Here is a 26449-nt window from a genome sequence, read left to right on the forward strand (position 1 = left end):
ATGCCACTGTAATGTCAGTCCCATACAGCCAGCAGCTAGCTTAGCTTAGCTTAGCTTAGCTTAGCTTAGCTTAGCTTAACAGAGGGAAAAAGCTAGCCTGTCACTATGACGTAGTCCCCCTTTAACACTGCATACTTCTTTTTTCTCTTCATTTTTTGTACAGATTCAACTAACAAGACATGTTGTATTTAATTAGTCAGCTTTAAAGGTGCTGTCAGTGAACTTTGTTGCCTTTTGAACAGAGCCATGCTAGCTGTTTCCCTCCGTGTTTCCAGTTTTTACGCTAAGCTAGCCTGCTGCAGCTTTTTATTTGTAACAAACGTTCACTTTCTTATCTATCTCTCGAAATATTCTGTGCTTTCTTTGCAGTTGTCCGCATAGAAAGATGGTGGCGGGGTTTGGAATAACTTTGCTAATTTGCTTGTGTAGATTTCATCTCTTGTTTTCTTGATGACTGGGTTTTATTGGCCTTTTATTGGCCAATTTAAAGTTCTTCTCTACCGTTCATAAATTGCTAACTAACTTTTACCATCCCATCAAGAAGGTGTAAAAGTGTGCAGGCAAAAAAAAACAACCTTCCTTCGTCTGGAAGAGCCGCACAGTTGTTCTACAGTGTTGCTCTGTCACTGATGTGTTTAAGGACACTGTAGTTTAGCACTCAGTGTTAGTGTGCCTTCTCTCTCCAGCTCTCTCTGTGTTGCAGCTTTGTCACATGGAACATAAAAGGAACATGGCTGTTTTCATCTTTTGATTGCCAAAAAATATACAGAACATTTTAACAAAACTACCAGAGGTGCGTGTGTGTTCCTTAAAGTAGTACAAATGTCTGTGCGTCATCATCATCATCACCATCATCATCACCACCATCAACAACAACAACAACAGGTACATCAGCGGGGAGTGGTAAAGACAGATAAAGCTGCTACTGTGAAAATTAAAGCTGGATTATTTCAGAGCTGGTATCCTGCAGAGGGAGATAAAGAGCTGCCAGATCTGCTGCTCCCTCCAACTGTGTGTGTGTGTGTGTGTGTGTGTGTGTGTTTATGCAATTCACAACCTCTCCATATCCAGAGTATTTTCCAGTATTTGATACAGTGTTTGCAGTGAGTTAAACATGTCTCTGCCATACAATGTAATTATCAAAGCACAGATGGTTGTTGCATGTGTTGTGCTGCAGCTTTCTTGCTGCTTAAGAGAGAAAACTAAAATAGGAGCATGGATGTGTGAAGGGAGAGGAGTCATCAGAGGCCAGAAAAAGTTTTAAAAGCCAGAGCTGCCACTCAGTGTTACTCATCCCTGCTCTTAGATAATCCCTGGACAGCTATCAGCTATCTGCATTAATCTCAGACTGTTTTTCAGTCACAGCTTCCTGGTTTTGGCCCTCTGACCCAGATAAACACGGAGGGTCCCCCCTCCCATACTTTGGAGCCTCACTTACTGGCTGTTGTTAATAGTTCGAGCTCATAACAGTAGCTTTAGGACTCAGCGTTAACTCTTTGAGGACTTCTATCTATCTCAAATGTGGCTTCCAATGAAAACTAATCTAAATGCCTCAAATGCACATCTAAGAACACTTTGTTGCAGGAGCTATTTGTTAGCTAGACTGTTTATGCGGCTTCCACTGTGTTATTAGTGGTCAAGTCTCACATTTGATGCCTGTGATGGAGCTGCTGACATCCACCTTCTCCATATCTAAAATCCTTTGAGATGATTTTTCAACTTGCTCTTTGGTTCTTTTACAGTGCAAAAAAAAAAAACACTTTCAATTTGTGTGGATGTCAGGATTTAGAGCGAGTCCATTTGAACTAACACACATTTTAGTGTAATCCACCACACAGAAAGTTGTTTTGCTTTTTATTACTTCACTTGGATGTTTGAGCTCCGACACTTTGACAAAGGCTGTTTTCACATTCATCTGCTGAAGGGGGAAAATGTAATGAGTGAACCTAAGAGCATCATTTTGTGGTATCACTGCTAATATGGAGCAAGTCGTGCTCCAAAGTGCAACTAACTGCTGAAGTGGCAAATATTAACACAGTCATAGGTCCTGACTAATTTAATGAGGCAGAAGTAATCGATGCAATTTTAAGAGCTTTTAACGAGGTAATTGAACATTTTGTGGGGAAAAAAACACATCAGACACAAATTAATATTCAAAACGGTGTTTCTAAATGTCTTAGAATATGTCTGGAGGATTTTAGTGTTAATTATCTGGAAAGAGTGGGGTGATACATCAAAGGCATCATATTCATGGATCAGACTCATTGAGGCACATTGAGATCACAGCTATCAAAATGTTGTGTTTCTAATTACTAACTACTTCTAATCAGGTCACAGAATTTAGTGTAACACTGAACTTAACTATATACTAAATATATATATATAGGGTCCCAGACCTCTTGGCCTCCGGGACGCCCCTAAATCACACATTTACATCACACATTACAATCTTGCAGGGCAGTTCATATTACCTGCCTGCCCAATAAAACATAGTAATCACCCCATCATCATGTTTATTATGGGTAACAATACACCCACAGATCAGTATACTGTTCATTGAACTGTAAAACCAGAGATGGAGAAACAACACATTCACGTATTTTTCTGATAAACTAAGATAACTACAGATATTAGTTTAACCCACGGATACAGAAACAGCAATACACTATATCGTCAACATTGTTTGCTCCCACACCAAACAAGGCACCCTTAGGTGGCAAAATGAAGTTGCTGACAGTTCATATTGATCCTGTCTGAAGCACCTGTCCTCTATGAGCCTCTGGAGAGCGTCACTGTGGAGACAGGAACAAAGACGGGACCTTTGCTGGGATCGTAACAGGAACACATAATTCATTAAGTCTGTCCAACAAGGCTTCTGTCGGTTTTATTATGTGGACAATGCTCAGCGTATGAAGGAGGGGCCAGCGTTGTTGTTCTCACCAGTAAATATCTGTGACACCACGCCATAAGCCCAGAGAGTGGCCAGTCTCTGAGACATATGGCTTGTGGTGACTGCATCCCTGTGGGTTATGTAATGCAGCAGTACGCCTTCTCACTGAGGTGTGACATGTCATGCGCTGGTCCCAGCGGAGAGGAGCTCAGTGTTTGTCCTGGGGTTTCTTCAGAGCAGCTCCTCCTGATCCATCTGCGTGGCAGCTCAAAAGTAAACTCACACTCTTATGCAGTACTCTTATTGCTCGCAGGTTTCTACAGCATCTGTATTAACCTTTTGATTTGAATTATATCCTATTTTATGCTACTTTATGCTCCTCTTTCATTACATTTCAGGGGAAAACACTGCATTCTTTATCCCATTACATTATCTGGCAATTAGCAGTAATTGTTTTTACAAAGTCATCAAAAAAAACTCTCTAAAAGTATGAAGTTATAGTTGTATCCATCTCCACCAACTATGATTATGCTGTCTGGATGTCAATGCATTAAATAATAACAATCAAATAATGCAATATTTCATAAATATGAATACATTGCATTATGGAAAGGGTCACGCTGTGCACTTTTTATGTTTGAGTGATCCAACTGAAGTATATTTTGCCGACAATGTGCACTTAAAATGTTGAACGCCTAGTTTTGTAGCTTGTAATTGCTTATTTTTACTTAAATAATATATTGCCACTTCCACCATCACTGCAGGAGCCATTCAGCTTTTATTTCTGCTGCTCTTATGACATTTTGCTGCAACAGGACCTTTTTCCTTTAATGGAGTACTTTTAATAAAGATGTTCCACTGATGGACTAGTATATGATTTCCTGTGTCTGCACACACACACACACACACTGTAACATATGAGATCCCCACTTTAAAGCACTATGACCTGAGATGATAGTTGCTCCGTGTCTGTGTTGAGTCCAGGATGATTTCAGGTTAATGTGAGGTAAAGGGCAGCCTATATGAATTTTAGGATCACGTGTGTGTGTGTGTGTGTTAGCGGAGGGCAGCCCCAGCAGCAGCAGCAGCAGCACTAGCTCAGCTCCTCTGGGCGGACTCTCCCAGTGAAACCACCGCCTCTCTCTCTCCAACTGCACTGGGACAGATTTATGCTCCAGCTTTCTTATTGAGGAGCACCAGTCCGCCCTCCGGGACCCCACTAGGACGGCGCGGCCGCGTAAATGAAGCGTGAAGACGGCATGGGAAGCTCCGTGTGCCCGAGATGACCGATGATTTGGTCCAAATAACCACGTCTCTTTTGTCGCCAGAGAGGGAAACTTAAAACAAGGCTTGTTTTTGGAGTCCCACCTCCCCTCCTCTCTCCCCGTAGGATTTGATTCAAAGGCGAAAACCAAGATGGCCGCCGATTCCGTGCAGGTAGGAAAAGTTGACAACTGTTGCGAAAAGTGCGCAAACTTACTCCAGAGGTTCACAAATAAGTTAGCAAACACTTTTATTTCATTAAAGTCGAGTCGCTGTGAGCCCTCGCTGCTGTATTTGAGTGAAAGGCCTCTGCCAGATCCCAGAGGGTTGTCTGGGAATTATCCATGGATTGAGGCCTGGGAAACAATTATCCTCAGTAACTTATCCTGAAATATCCAAGTTTTAAACCAGTCGTTTTAGTGCGGAAGCTGCTGTGTTAACTAATCTACCGGCTGTTGTTGTGAAAAGTTTGAACGCCAACGTTGTTGTAGTTAAAGTTAGTAATGTCTGCTGGACGGTAACTATCAGGTCTGTAGCCTAACGTTTAGTTAACCTGCGTTACTTTGGGAACATAAACGGTGAGTTCACACACCAGCAGGGCTCTGTGTTTTTCACTCTTCATGCGTTTAACCGCAATGTGAACAACTTTCCATCTTTTATAATGAACAAGTGTCCGCTGGTTTACTTGTCGTAAAGTTTTTTTTTTTGTTTTTTTCCACACACACACGTTACAGACCGGATGAACCTAAACATGCCACCCACAGCCTAACACGAGTCAGGTAAAGTCTGCTCTAACGTGCAAAAGCACGTTTTTACATTTAAAAAAAGGGGACAGTGAAGGTGTCATTAGTGTCCATGAGCCGTCAGGACTCAGTGTGGTTTCACTGGAGTGACGTCAGACCTGAAATAAAGACACAACTTTCACTAAAACTAAAACTAAACAATGACTACACCTATAACTAGACTATAACTAAACAATAACTATAACTAAACAATAACTAAACCTATAACTAAACAATAACTATAACTAAACCTATAACTAGACTATAACTAAACAATAACTATAACTAAACCTATAACTAGACAATAACTAAAACTAAACCTATAACTAAACCGATAACTAAACTATAACTAAAATTATCACTAAATAAAACTAAAACTATGACTAAACCTACAACTAAAACTATGACTAAACTATAACTAACACTATGATTAAACTATGACATGACAATAACTAAACTGTAACTAAAACTACAATTAAACAATAACTGTAACCAAACAATACCTAAAACTATAAACGATAACTAAATTGTAACTGAATCTATGACTGAAACTCATCTAAAACTTCATCCAGTCGTGGATTGAAAGCTGTTTTAGCAGCATCCTCCAAAAACACTCTGTTTATGTTGGAGCTAAGACCAAGCTCACACTATTTGTCTCATTTACATGGATTACTACTAACACCTGCTGGAAGTGTTAGTTAAAATGTTCCTTGTTATTTTGACTGAAACTGATCAGTGAGGCAACAGGTGGGTGTTGATATGTTGGCGATGCTCATATTTAACCAGTGTAATCATAAAATGGTGTATTACACTCAATGGCAGCATTCATTTTAGTCACTCAGTGCAGGTGTTCAGCTCAAGTGCTTTTTCAGAGACATGTATGAATGACCAATTTTTTTTCCACTGTGTGTTTATGAAAGTAAATCCACAGTAGTCGATTTAAAACAGTCTGATGGCAAAACAGGTGTAGGCAGAACCACCTGTTTCCTCTTTTGTATGAGGACATTAATTAATATAACTGTTCTTTAATAATCGATTAGCCGATCATTAAGCCAAGCTAGGTGATGTAAACAATCTTACCATGAGGGTCAGCTGATGATGGTTGACAGCTCCATCAGTTACAATGTCAAAATCCAAACTGCTACTCAGTACAGTGAACTATCGAAACTAAAACACATTGCACAACTCTTCTGCAGTCCATCCTAAGTTATTTACCAAACATCTTCGGCTATCTTGTCTTAATCAGGGTGGTGCAATACACAGTGAACGAAACCAGGAATAACCAGAAGCCTTTCCAACAGCAGCAAACTTTCGGTCACAATATCTCTTCAGGTGCAGAAAGGGATCGTTTATTACTTACTTACTTTTTAATAAGGACATATTCACATGCAAAGGACATTCACTGTATACACTAATATTACATTTATCATCGATACTATGAACTAATCTGCAATTCATGCCCCCATTGCTTTTGTCTCAAGTTAAAAATAAAGTGAATGTGTTGTTACCACACATCCATTTGGACTAGATGGACGTGAAAAGTTAAATTAACCTGTTTGTTCCAGCTGGTAAACTCAATACTTCTGAATGTATGTAGGAAAATCTTGTCTGAGTTTGGACTGTGTTGGATTATCTTTGTCGTCAGTGACATTTGATAAGTTACTGAGACTTGAGTGCATTTAGCCCATTTTTATTAAGTTACGCTTTCACGACTAAAATATGGGTTTATTTATAGCTAATCTATATATAAGTGTCCCACCGTGGGGGTTTATATCGAGTGGAACCAGATCAACTCAACAGAGCAACAGGTGCATCGGTGCAGTTTATCTCTCAGTCTCCTTTGTGACATTGCAGCATCAGTTCTGCGGACACATTAAATCTTCTGTCCGTCAAGCTCAGAAATGACCATTAATGTTGCCCTGAAGTGCGAGACATTACCCACAGTTTGACATGGCATGGGATATGTCTAAGGCCTGTGTGAAGGCTGCATTTGGAGGATCTGTGTTTATTAGCCTGTGTTGCTATTCCTGGGTGCAGCAGAGCACCGGGCTGCGGAGTAAGATGGGTGTCGGGTTGTAGGCTGAGATAGGCCTCTCACAGAAATGGCAAGGGCTTGGCTTTTTTAAGCGTGAGCCTGGATAGTGCCCTCAACTTTTCCATTGTCCTATTGTCTGAATGGAGCTCTTGTTATTGGACTTGGAGCTTTCAGGCTTAAAGAGCAAGTTAACCTGCTTACACTTAAGGCCCAGACCTAATGTTTGCTTTTACTTCACAGTTTCCTTTCATGTCTAGAGCTCTTGAACAAGTTCAACATGTGTAGGTAAGAGTTGCTTTGATTATTACCAGTGGTTTTATTAAACTCAAAGTCTGCAGGTCAGTCAGATATAACGGTAAATGTTTTTTATTTCGTAGGGATGGACACAGGTCACAAGTAAAGCAGATATTTTTTTTGTAAGATTGAACAAAACATGTAGCTAAAAGGTTTTAGATGGTCCTTTTTAATTAGTTGTGAGTCTTGTACATTTCACAGGGCAGCTAGCAGAGCCACACTGACGAGAACAAGTTCCCTCCATCCATCAAAAACTGCACGCATTGTGCTGTGAGTGGAAACATTTGCTTACAATTCCTGCTTCACTCGTCTTTGAACCTAATAAGTCTTGAGTCTCGGTGTGGCGTCATTCCCCTGACAGGGCAATACGTTCAGGCAGCAAGAAGTGATAAGGGCCTCACAGGTAAAAGAGCAACTCGAGGAAGTATTGCACCAACGGAGAAACGAAAGGTGAAACCAATCCTGCTAAAGAGTGCCTGCTCGCTTTCTTTGGATATGCTTTCTGTTTGATCTCAAATTAAAACGCAGACCAGCTGATTTATTTCCACCTTATCTGATCCCTCTCTCGTGGATTTCCTTGCATTGTTGTGCAGTAAAATGGGCCCTTTTGGGTGTCCTCATGCTGTCCTTATACTATGGCGGGCAAACACAGCTACAGTGCAAACAAGTTTTCCAAGGCAGTGAGCTGAAGAGGAGAGCTGATCCCCCCCCTACACACACACACACACACACACACACACACACACACACACACACACAATTCTTCCACTTCCAGGAGTCGTGACCTCCATTTTACCTATGAGTCATCAAGGAGGCTCTGGACCAGGATATGTGCAAACTATAGTTTCCTCTGAAGTGAGCACCTATAGAGGAGAGTGTGGGGGTTTTACGAGGGCTGGAAAGCCTTTTCTTACCCAACATGATGTATTTTCCTGACATAAATCTATCAGTCCAGCAGTGGAGTAGATGATTTCAGGGTTTCTACCAGGAAACCGTTTAGCCCTCAGATCCTGTGATGCATCTTGTCTCATGATGAGTTGAGGTAGTTGATGACGGCCTAAATGTTTAGCCGCTACATATGAAGGCTTTGGCTGTGTGAAAAGTGCCCTCCGCTCTTGGACAGGAGATGTATGTGATCTTTGTTTGAGGTGAGGTGGTCAACCTCTGAAATCAAACATTGTGGGAAAGTTTTTCTCTGTGAAACTGCTGAAAGGATAAAGGACAATACAGCCTGTTTAGTGCTTTACTGGCTTGTATCTTCGAGTTACAGCTTACAGAGTTAGCTCCTGATGAGCTCTTGTGTTTTTAAAGCTTTGATTTCACTAGTAAATACAACGCACCATCGCCACATCTGATCTTCATCTACTCTGAGACTCGACTCACCACTTTTTTACTGTGTTTTGAACCCTCTTACAGTTGTTGGGGTGTCGTTTCTGAGCTTCTCCTCCACCACACAAGTCGCTATCCAGGGTGGGGAAGACACAATGGACAGCCAGTGTTGTGTTTTTAACTTGGGTTAATTTTAGGCACAGTGCTCTGCCTGTGGTGAGATTAGGTCCCATTCTGGGCTGCTCTGACCTCACAGAGTTAGAAGCTAAGAGGGATTTGGCTGTCGCTGCTCAGACGGTTTATCTTTCCTGTTGATGTCAATAGTCTGTGTGAGAAAAGGAGCGCAAAACGAGAGGACTGTGGAACATCGGATAAAGGCGGAGTGAATGAGCGTGGCTTTGGGCGGTGCACCTGCCAGCTATGGTGTAGCCTAACCTTTGCAGTGGAGCATATCGCTGCTTCTACGAGACAACAGAACTGCAGTGGAGTTCATGAAATGATAGTTTAGCTGGTCTGCAGAACATGCGTGGAGTTGATTATTCAACTGATCTAGAGATGGAGTTGGATGAAGTTGAAGAAGCTACGGTAAGGCAGAAACATTAGAGAAGCCTAGAGATTTTGTCTTGTTGACTTAAAACCTCTTTTTACCATCCTTTCTTTACGCAGTTGTAATTTTAACAGAAGCCTAAAATAACCTCTTGGCTAACTCTGGTGCACTTACAACAATGTTTTCAACTATGCACTGTCTCTGTTCAATAATACAGTGAATGAAAATAAATAAAATAGTGACATAGGTAGTCACACAATGGTGATGTGCTGTCTTTCACATCTCATTAAGCTCTCGTTTTATGAATGAAATAAGCTCATTTCCAAACTCCTAAACTCTGGCACACATTCAGAGGCTTTCAGAGGGCAGCGAGTTCTGGTTGACCTTTTTACATTGTATGTGTTGAGTTGGTTCTGTTATCTGGAGTCCCGTACAGAGCTTGATAATTTGAGTAACCGCACTTTACTCTGAAGATTTTTTTCCCAAAGAATCAAAGGTCATAGACGGAGAATAACCATGTGTGTGCATAACGAATTGAGCAATTATTAATATCATTACTAGGCCAGGCTGTGTATTTTAGAGTTTTTTAATGTGGCCTGTTCCAGCTATGACAACTCATGAATTAAATGTTGTCTTTTCATAGTCGTAATACAATTAAAGTGTTGTGTTGTCCAACTACAAATTTATAATTGGAAAATAGTTTCAAACCAAAGATCTTTTTCAACTGATGAACTGTGTAATGAAATGGAATAAATAGATTATTCACAGTCACACTCAGACAGTCACAGACGTGTCGGTGTGATCAACTAGTGGATCGTCACCAGTGCGCCATTGTATTCATGATGAACTTTAAAGCCGAAGCCATTCAGGAAGTGACCTCTAATCCCTCTTTAGTTAAGGTGACGGCTTTAGGGATGCAGGTAAATGGTGACTGACAGCAGCAGTGAAAACACCACGCACAGAGGCGAGCTCAAGATCAAAACACACCACTATGCTGCTGGATTGACCTCAGGATACTCAGGCCGTGTGGCCACTGTTGAATCCTTGAACCTCGTGTTTGGCAGGAAGATATTTTTAGCGCATTTACGTCATTATGATTCCAGATGTCTCCATTTTAAATATGTTCATTGTAGAACTTGTCAATAGGAGGTTGTTTGTTGAGGAAGTCCGTGATTGCTTGAATGAAACTGTCTTTGCTTTTATCACTTCCTTGCTGCTGTTTACAGAGTTGGCACTCATCACGACAAAATGGGAATGGATGCATTTTATGAGTGAATAGCCTGAATTTGTTTTGAGACACTGAAAGTTGGTGCAGTGCTTTTTGTCCTGACAGTTTATATTGATAAGTCGTGTTGGTTTAACGATGCTCAGCTGCCTGTATGCACAGTCTATTTGTTGACTGAGCCACTGACCTCTGCATGTCCTCTCCTCCTCTTTCTCTTCTGTCCCATTTTCCTCTTCCTCCTCCTCCTCCTCCTCCCTCGCTGACCTCTAAATTGCATTCTTCCTCTCATCTCATCTCCGATCTCCTTCAGGGGGATGCCAGGGGCCAGCTGGTGGCAGAACGACTGGGCCTGGGTCACAACCTGGACCTGTCCGACACCATGGTCCAACAGAAGCTGGACGAGATCAAGGAGCAGATCCGCCGCGAGATCCGCAAGGAGCTGAAGATCAAAGAAGGTGCAGAGAACCTGCGGAAGGTAATTTTGTTTGCAAGTGGCGAATCTTTCTGTCAAAGGGAGACTTTGATTTAGAATTCACCTCTAAAAAGTTTTGTTACTCGCAGGAGAGAGATTTATTTTAAAATGATGAAATCTCCTTGACTTTCAGCCCTAAAAAACACTGAATCCTTCTTTTCCCATAAGGCACCCAATAGCATATTTTCTTAGACCCTGTCTGACTGGTAAATGTCATCTTTCAAACTCCATGCCACCAGTTTGTAGCCCTCAAGGCCAAGCTGACAAACGCCTGACAAATCTCCTTCACAACCTCATTATACAACTGTGTAGTTATCCCCATGACCTGTAAACTGATGATTACAATTGGTGCAGTTAAACTTCCCTTTAAACTTTTGTTATTAGATAAGTTCTCCTTCGCCCTTCTCTCTGCAGGTCACCACGGACAAGAAGAGCCTGGCTTTTGTTGACAACATGCTGAAAAAGTCTAACAAGAAGGTTGAGGAGCTTCACCAGGAGCTGCAAGAGCTCAACGCTCACATTGTGGTCAAAGACCCTGAAGAACTGCTAGGTAACAACAGACACAGGATTTACTAAACATTAACCAAGTAGTGAAGACAGTTGACATGAGCTAATGCTGTGTTTTACTCCACTTCCGTGTAAATATATCACTCGATGATCAGAGTCATGTCCTTCTAAGCTTCATACTCTGTGTAGCTGAGCACTGAATTATAGGTTTAGTTACATAGTGCAATATTATTTTTCTTTATTTTAAGGTAAAATGAGAGACACAGCTCTGGTACAGGAACAGGGTCATTTCATGTATTTTTCATATTCATATCATGTATGAAAAGGTCCATATAGTTTATTTTGTTTACAATTGTAGTCCAGTTGTCTGTGCTGGAGGGTTTCCTGTCGCCGTTTCCGTGTTTTGGCTTTCTTGCTATTAGCCATAAATTGATCTGGGACTCTGTCCAGGTATAACGTCACAAACCAGCAGTCAAGTCCTCTTCTGAATATTGCCAATATCTGCCAATAGCAGTCCCTCCAAACGCACGGCTTTATTGCAAATGCAAAGTATCGCTGAGTAAATGATTTTGACGATGTCTGAGCAGCACCTATATATCGACACAGAGCTCACTCAGTGTTTGGAGGTGACTCACCCTCCAGAGGCTGACATTGTTGCATTCCACATTCCTCCGACAGTTACAATGAGCTGTCGATTGTTCCCCTCCGAGGCTGTTGAAAGCCTGCTCCTGTGCGTTTGTTCACAACAATGGAATTTGGAGAGAGCTAACCACAACAGCGACGTGCATTCAATATAGTTTTGTTACAGTAGTTGCCTTATGCAGTGTTTTGTTGGTGGCGAGTGTGCTGGTGAATTCAGGAAGAGATGGAATGGTATTTGTATTTGTTACTATCACCCCCCCCACACCCCCGGTTCAGTTGACATTAGGAAGTAGACGAGGAGGGATGTGTGTGTGTGTGTGTGTGTGTGTGTGTGTGTGTGTGTGTGTGTGCCGGGGGAGGGAAGGGAGGTTGTCTTGGTGAATGGTTATCTTAAGTGGGAACAAATTTAGCCCGACTCGGTGACTCTCAATCTGATGAAGAAGGGCTTTCTTTTTAAGTGACGCCACGCCAGCGGAATGTCGCTGGCTATCGAAAAATGATGGAGAGGGGCTGACGGCAGCTCGGCCGCACGGTCATGAGACAACTCGTTGAAATACGTTTAGCGCTTGAATCCACAAGAGACAGCGCTTGTTTCCTGAATTAGTAGGAAGGAGTTGCTCTGCCTCTGCGAGCAGCCAGAATGTGTTTTTGTTCCAGGAGAGAGTTGAGGGGGCTCTGGTTATTGTCTGCCACTCAGCTGAGGCCAGAAATGGACCGGCTCGCTCTCAAGCACCGTCTGGGAGCAGCAGCAGCAGCAGCAGCAGCGGCTCTGATGCAAGGTCACCAGGCAGGTCCCCCTGTCACATGTGATCTCATTCATAAAGAGACTGGCCCCAAGATCAGCAGTTTGCTCCCTGAATACAAATCCAGTCAGCTTTCCTTGCAGTCATCCCATCACGTCTCAGCCACCCACGCCAGATTTTGGTCCAGTTCTGCGAATCATGATGTAATTGTTTAGAGAGATTTCTGGTTGCCTTCTCATCAGATACAGATGGGGTTAATCTGAGGGAGGGTTCCCCTTGTCAGCTGTCCAGCAGTGACATCAGCCGTGCAGCTATTCAGTAGCTCAGTATCTGGTCCTCTGGCCCACGCTGAAGGGTGGGGGGGTCCTTGAATTCCCCCCTCCCACGCGGAGAGGAAAGCCCCGTAGACTGGATAATATACACAGCATTTTTGCATGTGTGCCTTTGTCATTTTCACAAACAACTTTCTCATGACATGACTTAACGTGATCTTGATGTAATCACTGTGACACTACAGACTCAAATTACGCAATCCGGATTTTATGAATGCTGAAGTCAGTTTTGCCCCAAGCCCATGTTAAATTCTCACCTTGCTCCACAGGGTTTTCTACAGATATGTGGTTTGGATGAAAACCCACAGGTGCCCACTCTGTTAATCCCTGTGTAGCCCTGCCTCTCTCACTGTGTGTGTGTGTGTGTGTGTGTGTGTGTGTGTGTGAGAGAGAGAAAGAGAAAGAGAGAGAGAGAGACAGAGAGGGTTGCCCAGGAAGGCTAACATCCTCCCCTCTTACCCGTTCCCAGAAACCTCAGCAGTGATTCTCTCGCGCCTTATTTAGGGTCATTAGATGAATCATTGAGACTCAGTTCAAAGAATCACATGCTTCCTTTTTGCCATATCCCGCAGGTGTTCAAAGGAATCATTAAGACACTGTTTTGGTGAAGCATTCAGAGTGAATGAATCACAGAACCGCCTGCTGGTTATTGTTATCGGTGTTTGGCAGCGTCTTCAAGAATAACTGATTTTCCTCACCTCTGTTATTGTAGGTAATGCCAGTCGGGCCCACTTAGATGATCTCAAGGCACCTTCAGGGAAATCCGGTTTATTTTTGTACATCTTGGAGTATTAGTTAAATCATGTGATTTGTTTTTGTCATGGTCTAAAGGGCGTTCAGGTATACACTGTACATATTTGGCTACTACTTTGAGTTTCAGATGTGGCACCTCTTTGTAAGCTCCTTTATGACACCATAGACTGAAACTGAACTTGCAAGTCAAGTCAGGAGAAGTCAGGCAGGTTTTTTTGCCCACCTCACCTGTGTGAGTGAATGTTTTGCTCTGTGCAGCAGTGATCAGTCTGGGGAGGGGTTTTCGCTGCACTTTTCGTGTCCAGACATGACAAAAAAACACAACAAAACAGTGAGCTCATCGCCCAGAACTGTGGTCCAGCTCGAGGGATAGAAGACACGTGTTTTCATTTTCACTTTGTGTGTGTGTGTGTGTGTGTGTGTGTGTGCTTGTGTGAATGCATGAGAATCACAAATGCCTAAATATGTATGAGCCCAGCAGCACTGTGTTGTCTCAGCCCCCATTAGGCTCTGGACAGAAAGCATGATTGGAGAAAAAAAAGGTTATGTTGTTGTAAAGTTTACACCAGTTCAGCTATAAAGTCATGTCACAGTACGAGTTGTAGTGTAGCTTGTAGTAATTGTCAGCAAGTTCACACATGTTTTTTATTTGTGGTTTTGTTTTTTTCAGTTGCTCAGAATAAAGGTGGCTGCAGGGTTTCCCAAGTTAGAAAAGACTTCAGCAGAGAGCCAATGAGATCAGTGAGAGTGAGAGCAGTGGTTTGCCTTCGTATTATAGTCTCAGAAGCATCATACAAATCAAACTGGATATGTGTTGATGTGTGGTAATCAAATGTTTCTATTGTCTGTGTCTGCATAGTGAAGCACAAATGTTGTGTGTGTGAAAGACCTCCAATCAATAGAGAGTCTCTCTCTGACACCATGTATTGATCTGAAATTCTGCTTCATGTCAAATCTAAATGTTGGCGTGTGTAGTTATTTTTGTGAATTTGTCAATTAGAGTCTGGTGCTAACAAACCTCATCACATTATAAACAGCAGACCTTTCTGGATACATTATGTGAGTGCTGAAGTTGCCATCTGACGTGTTTTTGTAAGCAGAGTTATAGGTCATTTTACTGCGCTGCAGGACTGTTTAGCTAACTTCAAAATGGCTGGCAGCCAAAAATAGCACATTCATGCAGAGTTACTATTTACAGTCGGTGTATATTTGTGACGATCTCCAGTAGCACATTCAAAGTCGTCCATCTGTGGTTGTTTCCAAATGGCAGGTAAGGTAGTAACTTTTCTTTTTTGTCTTTACCCAGAATGCCCTTTGACCCCAGACACCCCCAACAGCGAGGCGAGGATGTGCACCAGCAGCAGCCGCCTGGCCGCCCTGAAAAGACAGAACGACATTGAGCTTAAGGTCAAACAGGGTGCCGAGAACATGATTCTGATGTACTCCAACGGGCCCTCCAAGGTAGGATTCAGCAGGAGCTATTCAGATATGAGCTGGTTCATGTCAGGCTGCCACGTGTGTGAAGTCAGACACACCAGATGTGCTGTATTAAACCTCCAGTTTCATAAGATGGGCCTTACTTCTGTAGTTTTGGGCATCAATTATTTCTTCAATAACATAATTGTATTCACCTGGTGCATCTGCATTGTGGCATCAACAGAAACATTTAAATGGGATTTTATTGTTCCAATGTTTACACACACTTTTTACATTAGCCGAGCAACATGCTAATGCTAAGAGTCAGCAGACTAAACTGCCAAATGAACAGCAAAACAGCATAAACACGGTAAAACTTACCGCTTCCAAGTCTGAAGTGGGGTCACAGACAGCCGGTAGCAATCCATCCTTGAGCACCTTTACCGTTAACGGCACTCATGAAGAAAACACCTGGAGTAAAATAATGTTAGACACATAAGCACACACAGACAGACTCACTGTGGGAACATTTCCGTCCCAAATCCTCCTGAAATAAAGTAAAGCCGCTGGGTCTTTGCTTCCTCAGGTGGTGGGAGGACTCAGAGACTGTTGTGTCGGTTTTAGCAGCCAACAGCAGAACAGCTTGTGTGCTTTACTCGTACCTTCCACGTCTTAGGGGAAGCGTTGGCGAGATGACAAAGACAGGCAGACACCGACGTGGATACAGGTTTCCAGTGGGTGGCATTGTCACATGTTCAAGAGATCCCTGTGTGTGATGTCACAAGAGGGGCCAGATCTGAATGGGGAGTTTTTACACACATTCACTGAAAGATCGAACAGGAGAAAAAGGAGAGAGGATGGTCTTGTAACATAATGACTGGGACCAATTCAATCAAATCTTTTTTTTTTACCCTTGATTTGAATAGTTTTTGGTGCTTAAATAAGAGGAGAAAAAAAAAAAGTTTAATGGACAGTCTAAAGAAGTCTCTCTTAATCCTGCCGATCCCTTGTGGGGGTCCACCGTTTTCAATTAAATTCTACAAGTGATCAACAAACAGTCAACAAACGTCCAACGCCTTGTGTTTCTTGTGTCTTTGGACCCAAATGTAGAGATATTATTGTGCTCCCAGATCTCTGCTTACTTTGGTGATGATATCATCATAACTGATATGATGTAATATTTTAAATGGGCAGTTCAAGAAAAGCAACAGAAGCCACGATAACACTAATTGATTTTAGTCTCCATCATCAGATTTTACTCAGCTTTGACATTCTGACTGAGTTAAACTGGAAACACATGACACATGATTGAGATGCATCTTAACAGCCCAGAGGAGAGTCTGCCGTACGTGTACTTCAGGTTAGCTTCCCCGCAGCCGTCTCACCGGCTGAATTCACTTCATTTCCCACTACTATTAGAAATCTTTTTCTCTTCATCACGCAAATCTCCACTTGTGTCTCTCTTAAGGCTTCGTACACGTGTTGTCCTTTTGCAAAACACCACTGAGGACAAATCCAAAGGCTGCAGGACAGAGTTGCATCATGCACCACAGCTTTGCAGTCTCATAATCACCACTGCTGATTATGTATTTTTAAAATTTAAGTAACGTGGTCATGATTATTTTCAAATATAAGTGGGCTCCCTGTCTAAACACCAGTTCTCAGTCTGCAAATGGCACAATAGCACGTGTCGGCTTTTACAGCTTCACTGTTGGGGGGGGGGGGGGGGGGGGGGGGGGAGGAAACACGAGAAGGTGCTGAGGTATACTGTGTGTCATATGTGCCGCTGTTTGTGCACAGAGCTCTTACGGCCCCTGTGGCTCCTCTATTGATGCTGAGAGAGGAAAACTATAATTTAGTTGGTCGGTGTGTGTAAGTCACCAGGACTAATAACAGCTGGGGAGAACTGAGAGCCACTCGTGCTCGTCTTGGCTCTCGTGTCTGTCAGCAGTAATTGAAGCCACTTTGTTGAAGACCGGTTAATACAGTGTGAGGTGTCAGTAGTGTCACTTTTTCAGTGGATGTCGACTGTAATTTAAGGTAGCATGGATTGATTAAATGTCTCATGCCTTGAAATCCCCTTTTTTAAAAGGATAATTTGACATTTTGGTTGACCTAGCTTAACATAAAGATTGGCACCAGAGGAGAAACAGTTAGCCTACCTCAGTCCAAAGGGAACACAATCCACCTACCAGTACATTTAAAGTGTAAAAACAACAAGTTGTGGTTTAGGGGTGTTATGTGCTGGACTATTTCTTTGTCTGGTCCAAGAAATGGTTCAGAAAATCACTGAGCATGGCCAAGAAAAAAGATTTCATTTAAACTGAAACACAAGAGGCCTTTACTGTGTAACTGTAGTACAGTAAACGGGACTGAAAACTGCCTCATGACCCCCACCGTCTGTCTGACCAGGGGATGTTGCTTATAAAACACTGTGACCTCCCGGGTCAGACAGACAGACAGACAGACAGACAGACAGACAGACAGACAGACAGAGGCACCTTCCAGTTGGAAATAGTCCTGTCCTGATGTCAGAGAGGAAATGCCGGCTGGACAGAGGTCTTTCCTGCACACGGCGCCATCAACAACCAGGATTTAAACTTCAGAGGAATTCTGGGTGGAGTTTGCTTACCCCACTGTGTGTGTGTGTGTGTGTGTGTGTTTCCATGTGTGAGAGCGTCAGCAATTACAACACACAATGAGATTCCACCTTCTTTTTTGATGAATAAGATTTTCCATGCGGTCACTCATTCTTTAGCCCCTATTAAGGGCATGAACTGGCGTCGAGGCTGTTTGTGTTGCTCACCACAACAAAACACAATAATTGACGATGGATGCGGTCAGGGTCATCTGTAAGGTTCTGATGTCCAGTTATTTTATCATTAAAACCTTTTGATTCAAACATTAATGTTTGTCAAAGTGTGTTGATATTACGATATTTCCCCACTGTTGTTTTAATATCTTATGTTGTTCACAGGATCGTAAGCTGCTAGCGACTGCCCAGCAGATGCTTCAGGACAGTAAGACAAAGATCGAGTTCATCAGGATGCAGATCCTCAAAGCCAGCCAGGCCAGCGAGCTGAGCTTCGAGAACAATGACGTGATGGGTGAGCCTTCACTTGCATCTAGTGATTGATTAGAATTAGTCAGCGTGACTTTTGAGGACACATTTAAGAACCCCGTCCCTCCGTGTCCTCCAGACAAGCCCATCATCAGTCCGTTAGACCTCCGGGTGGAGGAGCTGTGTCACCACGCCCAGATAGAGTCCGCTGTGGCCGAGGGAGCCAAGAATGTCATGAAACTCCTGGGCTCGGGAAAAGTCACAGAAAAAAGAGCACATTCAGAGGTACATGTGTGTGTTTGAGAGTGTGTGACTTTGTCTTCTACTGGCTGTGCACAAAACTTTGATTTAAAATAAGCAGGAACAAGATTCTCATCACCTCAGACCTCATGCAGTTTCTTGGGCTTTAAATGAAACTGATCCTCGCCCTGCTGCTCTGTGCCCCTGAGGTAAAATGGACCATGTAATCGATGTTTCTCTCTCTTTCCATCCTCCTACAATCATTTCCACCTCTACTATTCCCTTTCCTCCCACCCTCCTTGGCCTCCTCTGCACTTCCTTCCCCCCCTGCCTCCCCCTCTCTCCAGGCCCAGGCTCGTTTTAATGAGTCCAGTCAAAAACTCGACCTCCTGCGATACTCCTTGGAGCAACGCCTAAACGAGTTGCCTAAAAACCACCCGCGCAGCAGCAGCATCGTGGAAGAGCTGTCCCTGCTGTCCTCACCGGCCCTCAGTCCCAGATCCAGCATCATCTCCACACAGAACCAGTACAGCACCGTGACGAAACCCGCGGCACTCACAGGTAACTGGACCAAAGCTGCAGTGATGTTTACTGACTGCACATCGCAGCAGCATCCTGTTGAATGTTTCATAGCAGCTGTTGGTGAGCAGAGATACAGGATGCTTCTTATTCATACTTCGCCTACTTGCTGTCATTTCTATAACCTAGAATTCCTCCTTAGGTTAAATATCAATTTTCCCAAAATGATTGTATCTTTTCACTTGACCAGAAGATTGATCAGCATGTTACGTATGAAGTTCAGTGTTTTTTATTGGAGGTGTGATGCTGTTCTTTAATTCTTCAGACCAAATTCCCTCCATTTTGTAGAATATATAAACGTCTGCTGTGTTACATGCATAGGATCCTTTTTAAGTATCCTTACATCAGATTATCTTTTGGGAATGTAAGAAGTTACAAGGATATTCTTATTTTCAGTAGTTTAACTTGCTCTTTAAAAACTGTTTTCCTCTTCCCTTCGACAACATTATAGGGTTATAGTATAGGTACAGTTAAATAGTCAGCGTGTCTTTCATTGTTACCATGGAAACACAGCTCCAAGGTCTGACTTAATCTACAGGTAGGGAGGCAAAAGCTTTAACTCTAAAATGAGTTTGTCTTAATATTTGTATGACTTCCAACCCTGAATTGTGCGGTACTGTAAGAGACTGTAACTCAGTACAGGCATGTTCATATACATGCACATAACCTGGACATTCAGAGTGTGTGACTGTGGGTGCTGTCCCTCCTCACCTCCAGGCACGTTAGACGTCAGGCTCATGGGTTGTCAGGACCTTCTGGAAAATGTCCCAGGTCGTTCCAAAGCTGCGTCTGTCCCGCTGCCCGGCTGGAGCCCCAGCGAGACACGCTCATCTTTCATTAGCAGAGCGAACCGAAACCGCGGCGTGAGCTCACGCAACCTGACAAAGAGCGAGGAGCTCTCCAGTAAGTAGATCTGCCCCTCGTACGCCCTCATCATACGGGAATAAGTAAACACTGATGCAAAGATTGAAAACTAATTCTGCGAGTCATCAGTAAATCCCAGTTTGGCCCTTAAGATTTCCCAGCAACATGTCTATGACACCAACTGAATCAGAGCACAATCAGGGAGTTATTAATGTCAGTACTGTCTCTTCAGATGAGATCAGTGCAGTGCTGAAGCTGGACAACACGGTAGTCGGCCAAACAAGCTGGAGGCCAGTCAGCAACCAGGCCTGGGACCAGAAGTTTACATTGGAGCTGGACCGGGTAACACACACACACACACACACACACACACACACACACACACACACGTGCCCTTGACCTACATGTGTGCTGTTGGCTAATTATTGTGCTGTCACACAGTCAATTTCACATCTGTGTGTGTGTATGTGTGTCTCTGTCCCACAGTCTCGTGAGCTGGAGATCTCGGTGTACTGGCGTGACTGGCGTTCACTCTGTGCTGTCAAGTTCCTGCGGCTGGAGGACTTCCTGGACAACCAGCGTCATGGGATGTGTCTGTACCTGGAGCCGCAGGGGATGCTGTTTGCTGAGGTACACACACACACACACACACACACACACACACACACACACACACACACACACACACACACACACACACACACACACTTGACAGGTCACATTGGAAAAGCTGCTGGTAGCCATGATGGACAGTTTGAAAACCATTGAAATGGGGACACACACATCGACTTTTAACATCTCTGTTAACTGATTTCTGTGTCGTCTAAATTTTCTTCTCCCTCGTGCAGGTTACTTTTTTCAATCCTGTCATTGAGAGACGACCAAAGCTGCAAAGACAGAAGAAGATTTTCTCAAAGCAGCAAGGTGAGTCAGCGTGCAACAGTATCTCACACTTTCTCACTGTACCACTGTGAACGTCTCTCAGGCATCAAAGAAATGCGCATTTGTTAAAACATGTATCCTGAATATCCCCAATTTAGTTGCTAGGTGGCCAAAGAAAAGGGATTATTTTGCAATATTTACCTGTTTATCTCCCCCTATTGTGTCTTGTTCTCTTCTCCCTCTCCTCTTCTTGTCTCTCTTGCCTCTTCGTCACCAGGTAAAACCTTCCTGCGAGCTCCTCAGATGAATATCAACATCGCCACCTGGGGCCGCCTGGTGAGAAGGGCCATACCGACCGTCAGCACCAACTCCTTCAGCCCGCAGGCGGCTGAGACCGGTCCCAGCAGCCTGCCGGGTTCACCTACACCCAGCAGGTACTCAAACACACACACACACACACTCATACAAACATGGGCTAAGAATATTCAAATATTACTTCAGACTAAAACCATGAAAAGGACATTAAACAGTTAAAACAGTTGTGTACTTCTGCCCCTACACAGCGACCCGCTGGTGACCAAGCTGGACTTTGACAAAGAGCCCACCCCAGGACCCAAACACTACCCGGCACCCGACGACATCCGAGAACCACTGGTGCAGGATAAGATGCCCGACAAGGAGGAAGTACAGGTACGGCGCTGTAGGAATTACAGGTATTGTTGATAAGGCAGGAATGAGCCGACATAATCACAGACGGAAGACAGCAGAGCCGCCGCTCAGCGTGTTGAGTCAGAAACAAGAAACCATTCCTGTAAAGGTCTTAAGAGTTCTGGACATCAGACGGCAGCCAGCCAGACGAGAAAAGCCTGTGTAGAGAATTTGACAAGAGGAAAAGATAAAAGGTTCAAAAAGTGAGCACCACAGCGTTTACTTTGATGGTTCTACAGCAGCTCCCCAAATAAAGGCAGTGCTGACTGTTTCGTGTATAGTTGATACTGATTAAAGCGCTCACACAGGTCTGATTAACAAAGAGCTGTTTTCACGTTTATTCACTTTGTCCTGTGCTGTGCTCCCTCTCTGCAGGATGCACTCGCCTCCTTTGACTTCTTGAACAAGAGGAACAGCATAGCGGTGAAGCCAGACCTGGACAGAGCGGTGGAGCAGGAGATTCAGCACCCAGACCTGGAGCTCACCGCCATCCAGAAAGACGCAGAGATAAGGTAGCTGAGCCGTGCGCTCGTCTGGGTTTGTGTTCAGCTCCGACGTGCCGGCGGGGGAGCGGGAGCTGTAACGTGGGTGTTAACACTGCCCCCTGGCTTTCACTCCTCATCCTGTCAAGTTGAACTGTCACGCTGTCTTGTTGCTGCAGGCTGCTTCTGTCCTCAAAGCACAAGCTTCATGCGGGTCTCTCCACATTTAATTCATAATGGATACTAATGCAAACACTCATTCTTGTCCAGGGAAGAAGAGCGCTTCAGTCTCCAGGACTTCAAATGTGTGGCGGTCCTCGGACGAGGTCACTTTGGAAAGGTGCATTCCAGTTAATCATCCAGCACAGACACATGAACTGATAATGAAAATAATTGTTAGCTGCAAACCATTAGGTTTTCCTCAGTTAATCATTTTGTCTAAAATAAAATGTTAGAAAGTATTGAATTATACTAATGAAGGTGGGGCCTCCAAATCACTTGTTTTTACCTGAACAGTCCAGATATTTTACTGAATTTATCTTTTATGAAAATAGTCACTGATAAATTCTCTTTCAGTTGACGGATGTCTCTCTCCTCCTCAGGTGTTGTTAGCTGAATATAAAAGCACAGGAGAGATGTTTGCTATCAAGGCTCTGAAGAAAGGAGACATTGTGGCTCGTGATGAGGTGGACAGGTAAACGTCTGCTCAGGCTAGTTTACGTCTAATTACTTTGTGTTAGTGGAGCCGTTAGACTTTGTTTTCTCTACGTGTTCCTTTCCCAGTCTGATGTGCGAGAAGAGGATTTTTGAGACGGTCAACAGCGTCCGCCACCCGTTCCTGGTCAACCTGTTTGCATGTTTCCAGACGCCGGAGCACGTTTGTTTTGTCATGGAGTACGCAGCGGGGGGCGACCTGATGATGCACATCCACGCCGATGTTTTCTCTGAGCCCAGGGCCATGTGAGTGACCCGAGATTTAATCCAGTGTCAAAACCTGTTTTCTCGTGCGTTTGGCAGCACAAAGGTTATGTGCACGGGCACGTCGGCAGGAATACGGAAAGATCTGAACTTTCCCTCAGCCTGTGTGTAATCGTGTGGATTCCCTTTCTGTGTTTACATCTTTCTGTAAAACTCATGTGACCTGACCTGTGTGGGTGTTTTGCACCTTTGCAGATTTTATGCAGCCTGCGTTGTGTTGGGACTACAGTTCTTACATGACCATAAAATAGTGTACAGGTAAGCAGTCAGTGATCCATTCAATTCAGTTTGATGTCTGTTGGGAGCTTTAAGGCTTCAGGTTTCTTTAAGGTTTTTTTAATTTGCAGAGATTTGAAGCTGGATAATCTGCTCCTGGATACAGAGGGATATGTAAAGATCGCCGACTTTGGACTTTGCAAAGAAGGTAAAGTGGAGAACGACGCTACATGATTTTGGCTTTAGAGATCCCATTGAAACCACACTGACCCACATGCCAGTTATTGATGTGAACAAAGGCCAGAACACGTTGGTAGTTTTAGGGCGTTTGGTCTTGAATTAAACGGCCTCTGTGTTGCTCTCAGGAATGGGTTTCAGGGACCGCACCAGCACATTTTGTGGCACACCAGAGTTTTTAGCTCCTGAGGTTTTGACCGAAACGTCGTACACTCGCGCTGTGGACTGGTGGGGGCTGGGAGTCCTCATCTTTGAGATGCTGGTTGGGGAGGTGAGTGCACGTTTCCTCCAGACACTGATGCTGAGTGGAATTGATCACATTCTGCAGCTTTCTTCTTGTTTTTCATCTTGGCGCTTTTCTTTTTCAGTCACCCTTCCCCGGCGACGATGAGGAGGAGGTATTTGACAGCATTGTCAACGACGAAGTCCGCTACCCACGGTTCCTCTCCACCGAGGCCATCTCCATCATGAGGAGGGTGTGTAGACGGACAAACCCTGGCACATCCTCACTGTGTAGAATGAGAGGATTCAGTGAAAACCCAGTAAAATGTCCAGTTTTACGTCCCACATTCACGTTTACTGTGTTTTATGCTTCTCATCCTGCTCAGCTTTTGAGGCGGAGTCCAGAGCGACGACTGGGAGCAGGAGAAAGGGACGCAGAGGAGGTTAAGAAACATCTATTCTTCAGGGTGAGGAACTCAAAAGAATTTGCACGGCTTCTTTTGTTTGACTTTTTTATTTTTTATTTGACTGACAGAGCCGTGTTAGTCTCTCCACCTTTCCCAGTCTTTCCTTTTTTTTAAGAGTGAACACTAATGCGCCCTCTTCTGTCCATTTCCTGGCAGAACATGGATTGGAACGGACTGTTGGCCAAGAAGGTGAAGCCGCCATTCGTGCCGATAATTCAGGGCGCCAACGACGTCAGCAACTTCGATGATGAATTTACCTCAGAGGCTCCGATCTTAACCCCGCCCAGGGAACCCCGAATGCTGAGCACCGATGAGCAGAAGACGTTCTCTGACTTTGATTACATCGCTGACTGGTGTTAGCTTCACCTGATCCCCCGTCTACACACACAACACACACACACACACAGACTCACACACACACACACACACACACACTGTGAAGCAACCAGCACAGCAGCGACTGTAGCTCGCATCATTTTAAAACTTTCCACTTCCTTGCCCAAAACGTTGAGGAGGAGCGCTGAACGTGGCTCCCGAGCCTTGGGGCTAAACTCTGTGCCATTGCGAAGAAAGTCCAGACGCCTCCAGAGGACCCCCACTTGTTTTTTTAATCCACATGAAGAACTTTTTTTTTTTTTTAAGAAAAAGAAAACAAATGAACTCTGTTGTTGAAGAGCGAAGGAGGAGTGACGCTTCGTTCTCCTGCATATGTTGTCGTCATCGTGTCCATTGTCTGACCACTGAGAATGTTTTTCATATGAACTCTGAGAAGACGGCAACATCAGTCACGTTATTCAGTGTCACTGTCTTCAGTTTTTTTTTTTTTGATCTGTACAGATTATATTCAGTCATGTATTTTATTGTCGTGTTTTTCCCTCTTTCTTTGCAAAGCCCTCGCCGTAGTTTAAGGACATTTTATCTCGATGTAAAGTTAAACATTTCTGCCACGATCGTGTCTGAAACTGGCGCTCGGTGAATCTGAAGTGCTCAAAGCGCTCTCACCGAACGGTCGGCTACAACAAACATCTTGACTACTACTACTACTGCGTCTTGACTTGAAATCCAAGGAAGAGTCTTCACACTACATTTGCTCTGGCCGAGGCGCTCAGCCTTTGGCCACAACCTGTTTTTCAACCTCACCTGAAGCTTCCATGTCCGCATACAACAGCCCAATAATGATGATAACCACACTCTTTAGTATAAAACAGCAGTCCGTCTTGGGTTACACGCTAATTAAGCTGTTAAATTAATCACCATCACTTAGCTCTATTTGGAATTTAATATTAGAAATGAGTGGACTCATTAAAAATGCCTTTTGGCCAGAAGAAATATGGCAGAATGCTTAATATTCTTTGGGTCTGATGCCCTCTAGAGGCTCTGTAGCTTGAGGTTGATATTCAGCTGAACTCAGCTCTGAGGATCTTCGTGCAGCAGTAAAATCAAACTTTAACATTATATGAATTTTTTTTGGTTGTTTTTTTCAGAGCTGAGTTCAGTTGATAAACAGCTGATCTTGGTGGACCTGGCAGCATTTTTCTTGTTACCTCAGACAAAGCACGGTTACAGCTACCAAAACCAAACTCATCCTGTCCCTCTCGAAGCAGCAGACAAACAAATCTTCATGGTTAAAATAAATCTGATGGATGGACTGACAGTGAACCCCATCACAGATGAGGCCAAGACGCCTTGTGCAAAGACAAATGAGGAGTCGTCTTGTTTTATTCTTGCACGGGGGAAACATGCTAAACTGTTATTCTGTTCAGACGTCATTTAAATGCTTCCCTCAGTCTGTGATCAGTTAAATCTTTCATTGGAACCAGCTGACGACTTTCTGTCAACTTGCATGTTTTATATAAACTGACTCAAATGTTGGAGACCTGTTGATACGAATCACTACAGGGGAGGGCAGGGTATATTATATATACATACTGTATGTACACAATTAAGCTGAAAGCACTAATTTTATCAATAGTTTAATTATCTACGTTTCTTAATGATGAAAATAGATTGTACAAAGTTTTTTTTTTTGTTTTTTTTTATTTGCTTGTGCATGTTGTCGCCAGAACAGATGAAATCTTTATGGATGGTACATCAATACTCAAGTCTCACAACTGTTGCTGTTCATCCCGGTGTAAAAAAAAAGAAAGAAAAAGGCATTTCTGCAGTTGTTTGCCCATCATGAATGCACAAATTAAACATTTGTAATAGTGGCTTTACTTTTATTTGTACCCCGACAGCGAACCTGAAATTTACCTGCTTTTTGTTAACTGGTAATTTTAAGGA

At 43.6% G+C, this 26449-nt stretch overlaps 1 protein-coding gene across 1 annotated transcript; it reads left to right on the forward strand.

Annotated features, from left to right (window-relative positions):
- The first annotated feature begins 4147 nt into the window (after nt 1–4147).
- pkn2a (protein kinase N2a) lies at nt 4148–26376 on the forward strand. The gene is made up of 23 exons (XM_070844419.1): nt 4148–4327; nt 10676–10840; nt 11252–11387; nt 15121–15275; nt 18208–18337; nt 18431–18576; nt 18879–19092; nt 19828–20013; nt 20207–20316; nt 20461–20604; nt 20823–20898; nt 21134–21290; nt 21420–21546; nt 21940–22076; nt 22317–22386; nt 22649–22740; nt 22830–23006; nt 23220–23282; nt 23372–23448; nt 23606–23748; nt 23846–23953; nt 24086–24166; nt 24323–26376. Exons 1-23 carry the CDS (start codon nt 4307–4309, stop codon nt 24524–24526), a joined length of 2919 nt encoding a protein of 972 aa, XP_070700520.1. The 5' UTR covers nt 4148–4306; the 3' UTR covers nt 24527–26376.
- The last annotated feature ends 73 nt before the right edge of the window (nt 26377–26449 follow it).

Source organism: Pempheris klunzingeri, chromosome 15, assembly GCF_042242105.1.
Source record: "Pempheris klunzingeri isolate RE-2024b chromosome 15, fPemKlu1.hap1, whole genome shotgun sequence".
NCBI lineage: Eukaryota > Metazoa > Chordata > Actinopteri > Acropomatiformes > Pempheridae > Pempheris > Pempheris klunzingeri.

Excerpts from the sequence above, each read along its gene's own strand:
- pkn2a (XM_070844419.1), top strand. The coding sequence starts at position 4,307 with ATGGCCGCCGATTCCGTGCAG. Across the intron at positions 21,291-21,419 it reads GGTTCACCTACACCCAGCAG|CGACCCGCTGGTGACCAAGC; the intron begins GTACTCAAACAC and ends GCCCCTACACAG. Across the intron at positions 22,741-22,829 it reads GCTCGTGATGAGGTGGACAG|TCTGATGTGCGAGAAGAGGA; the intron begins GTAAACGTCTGC and ends TTCCTTTCCCAG.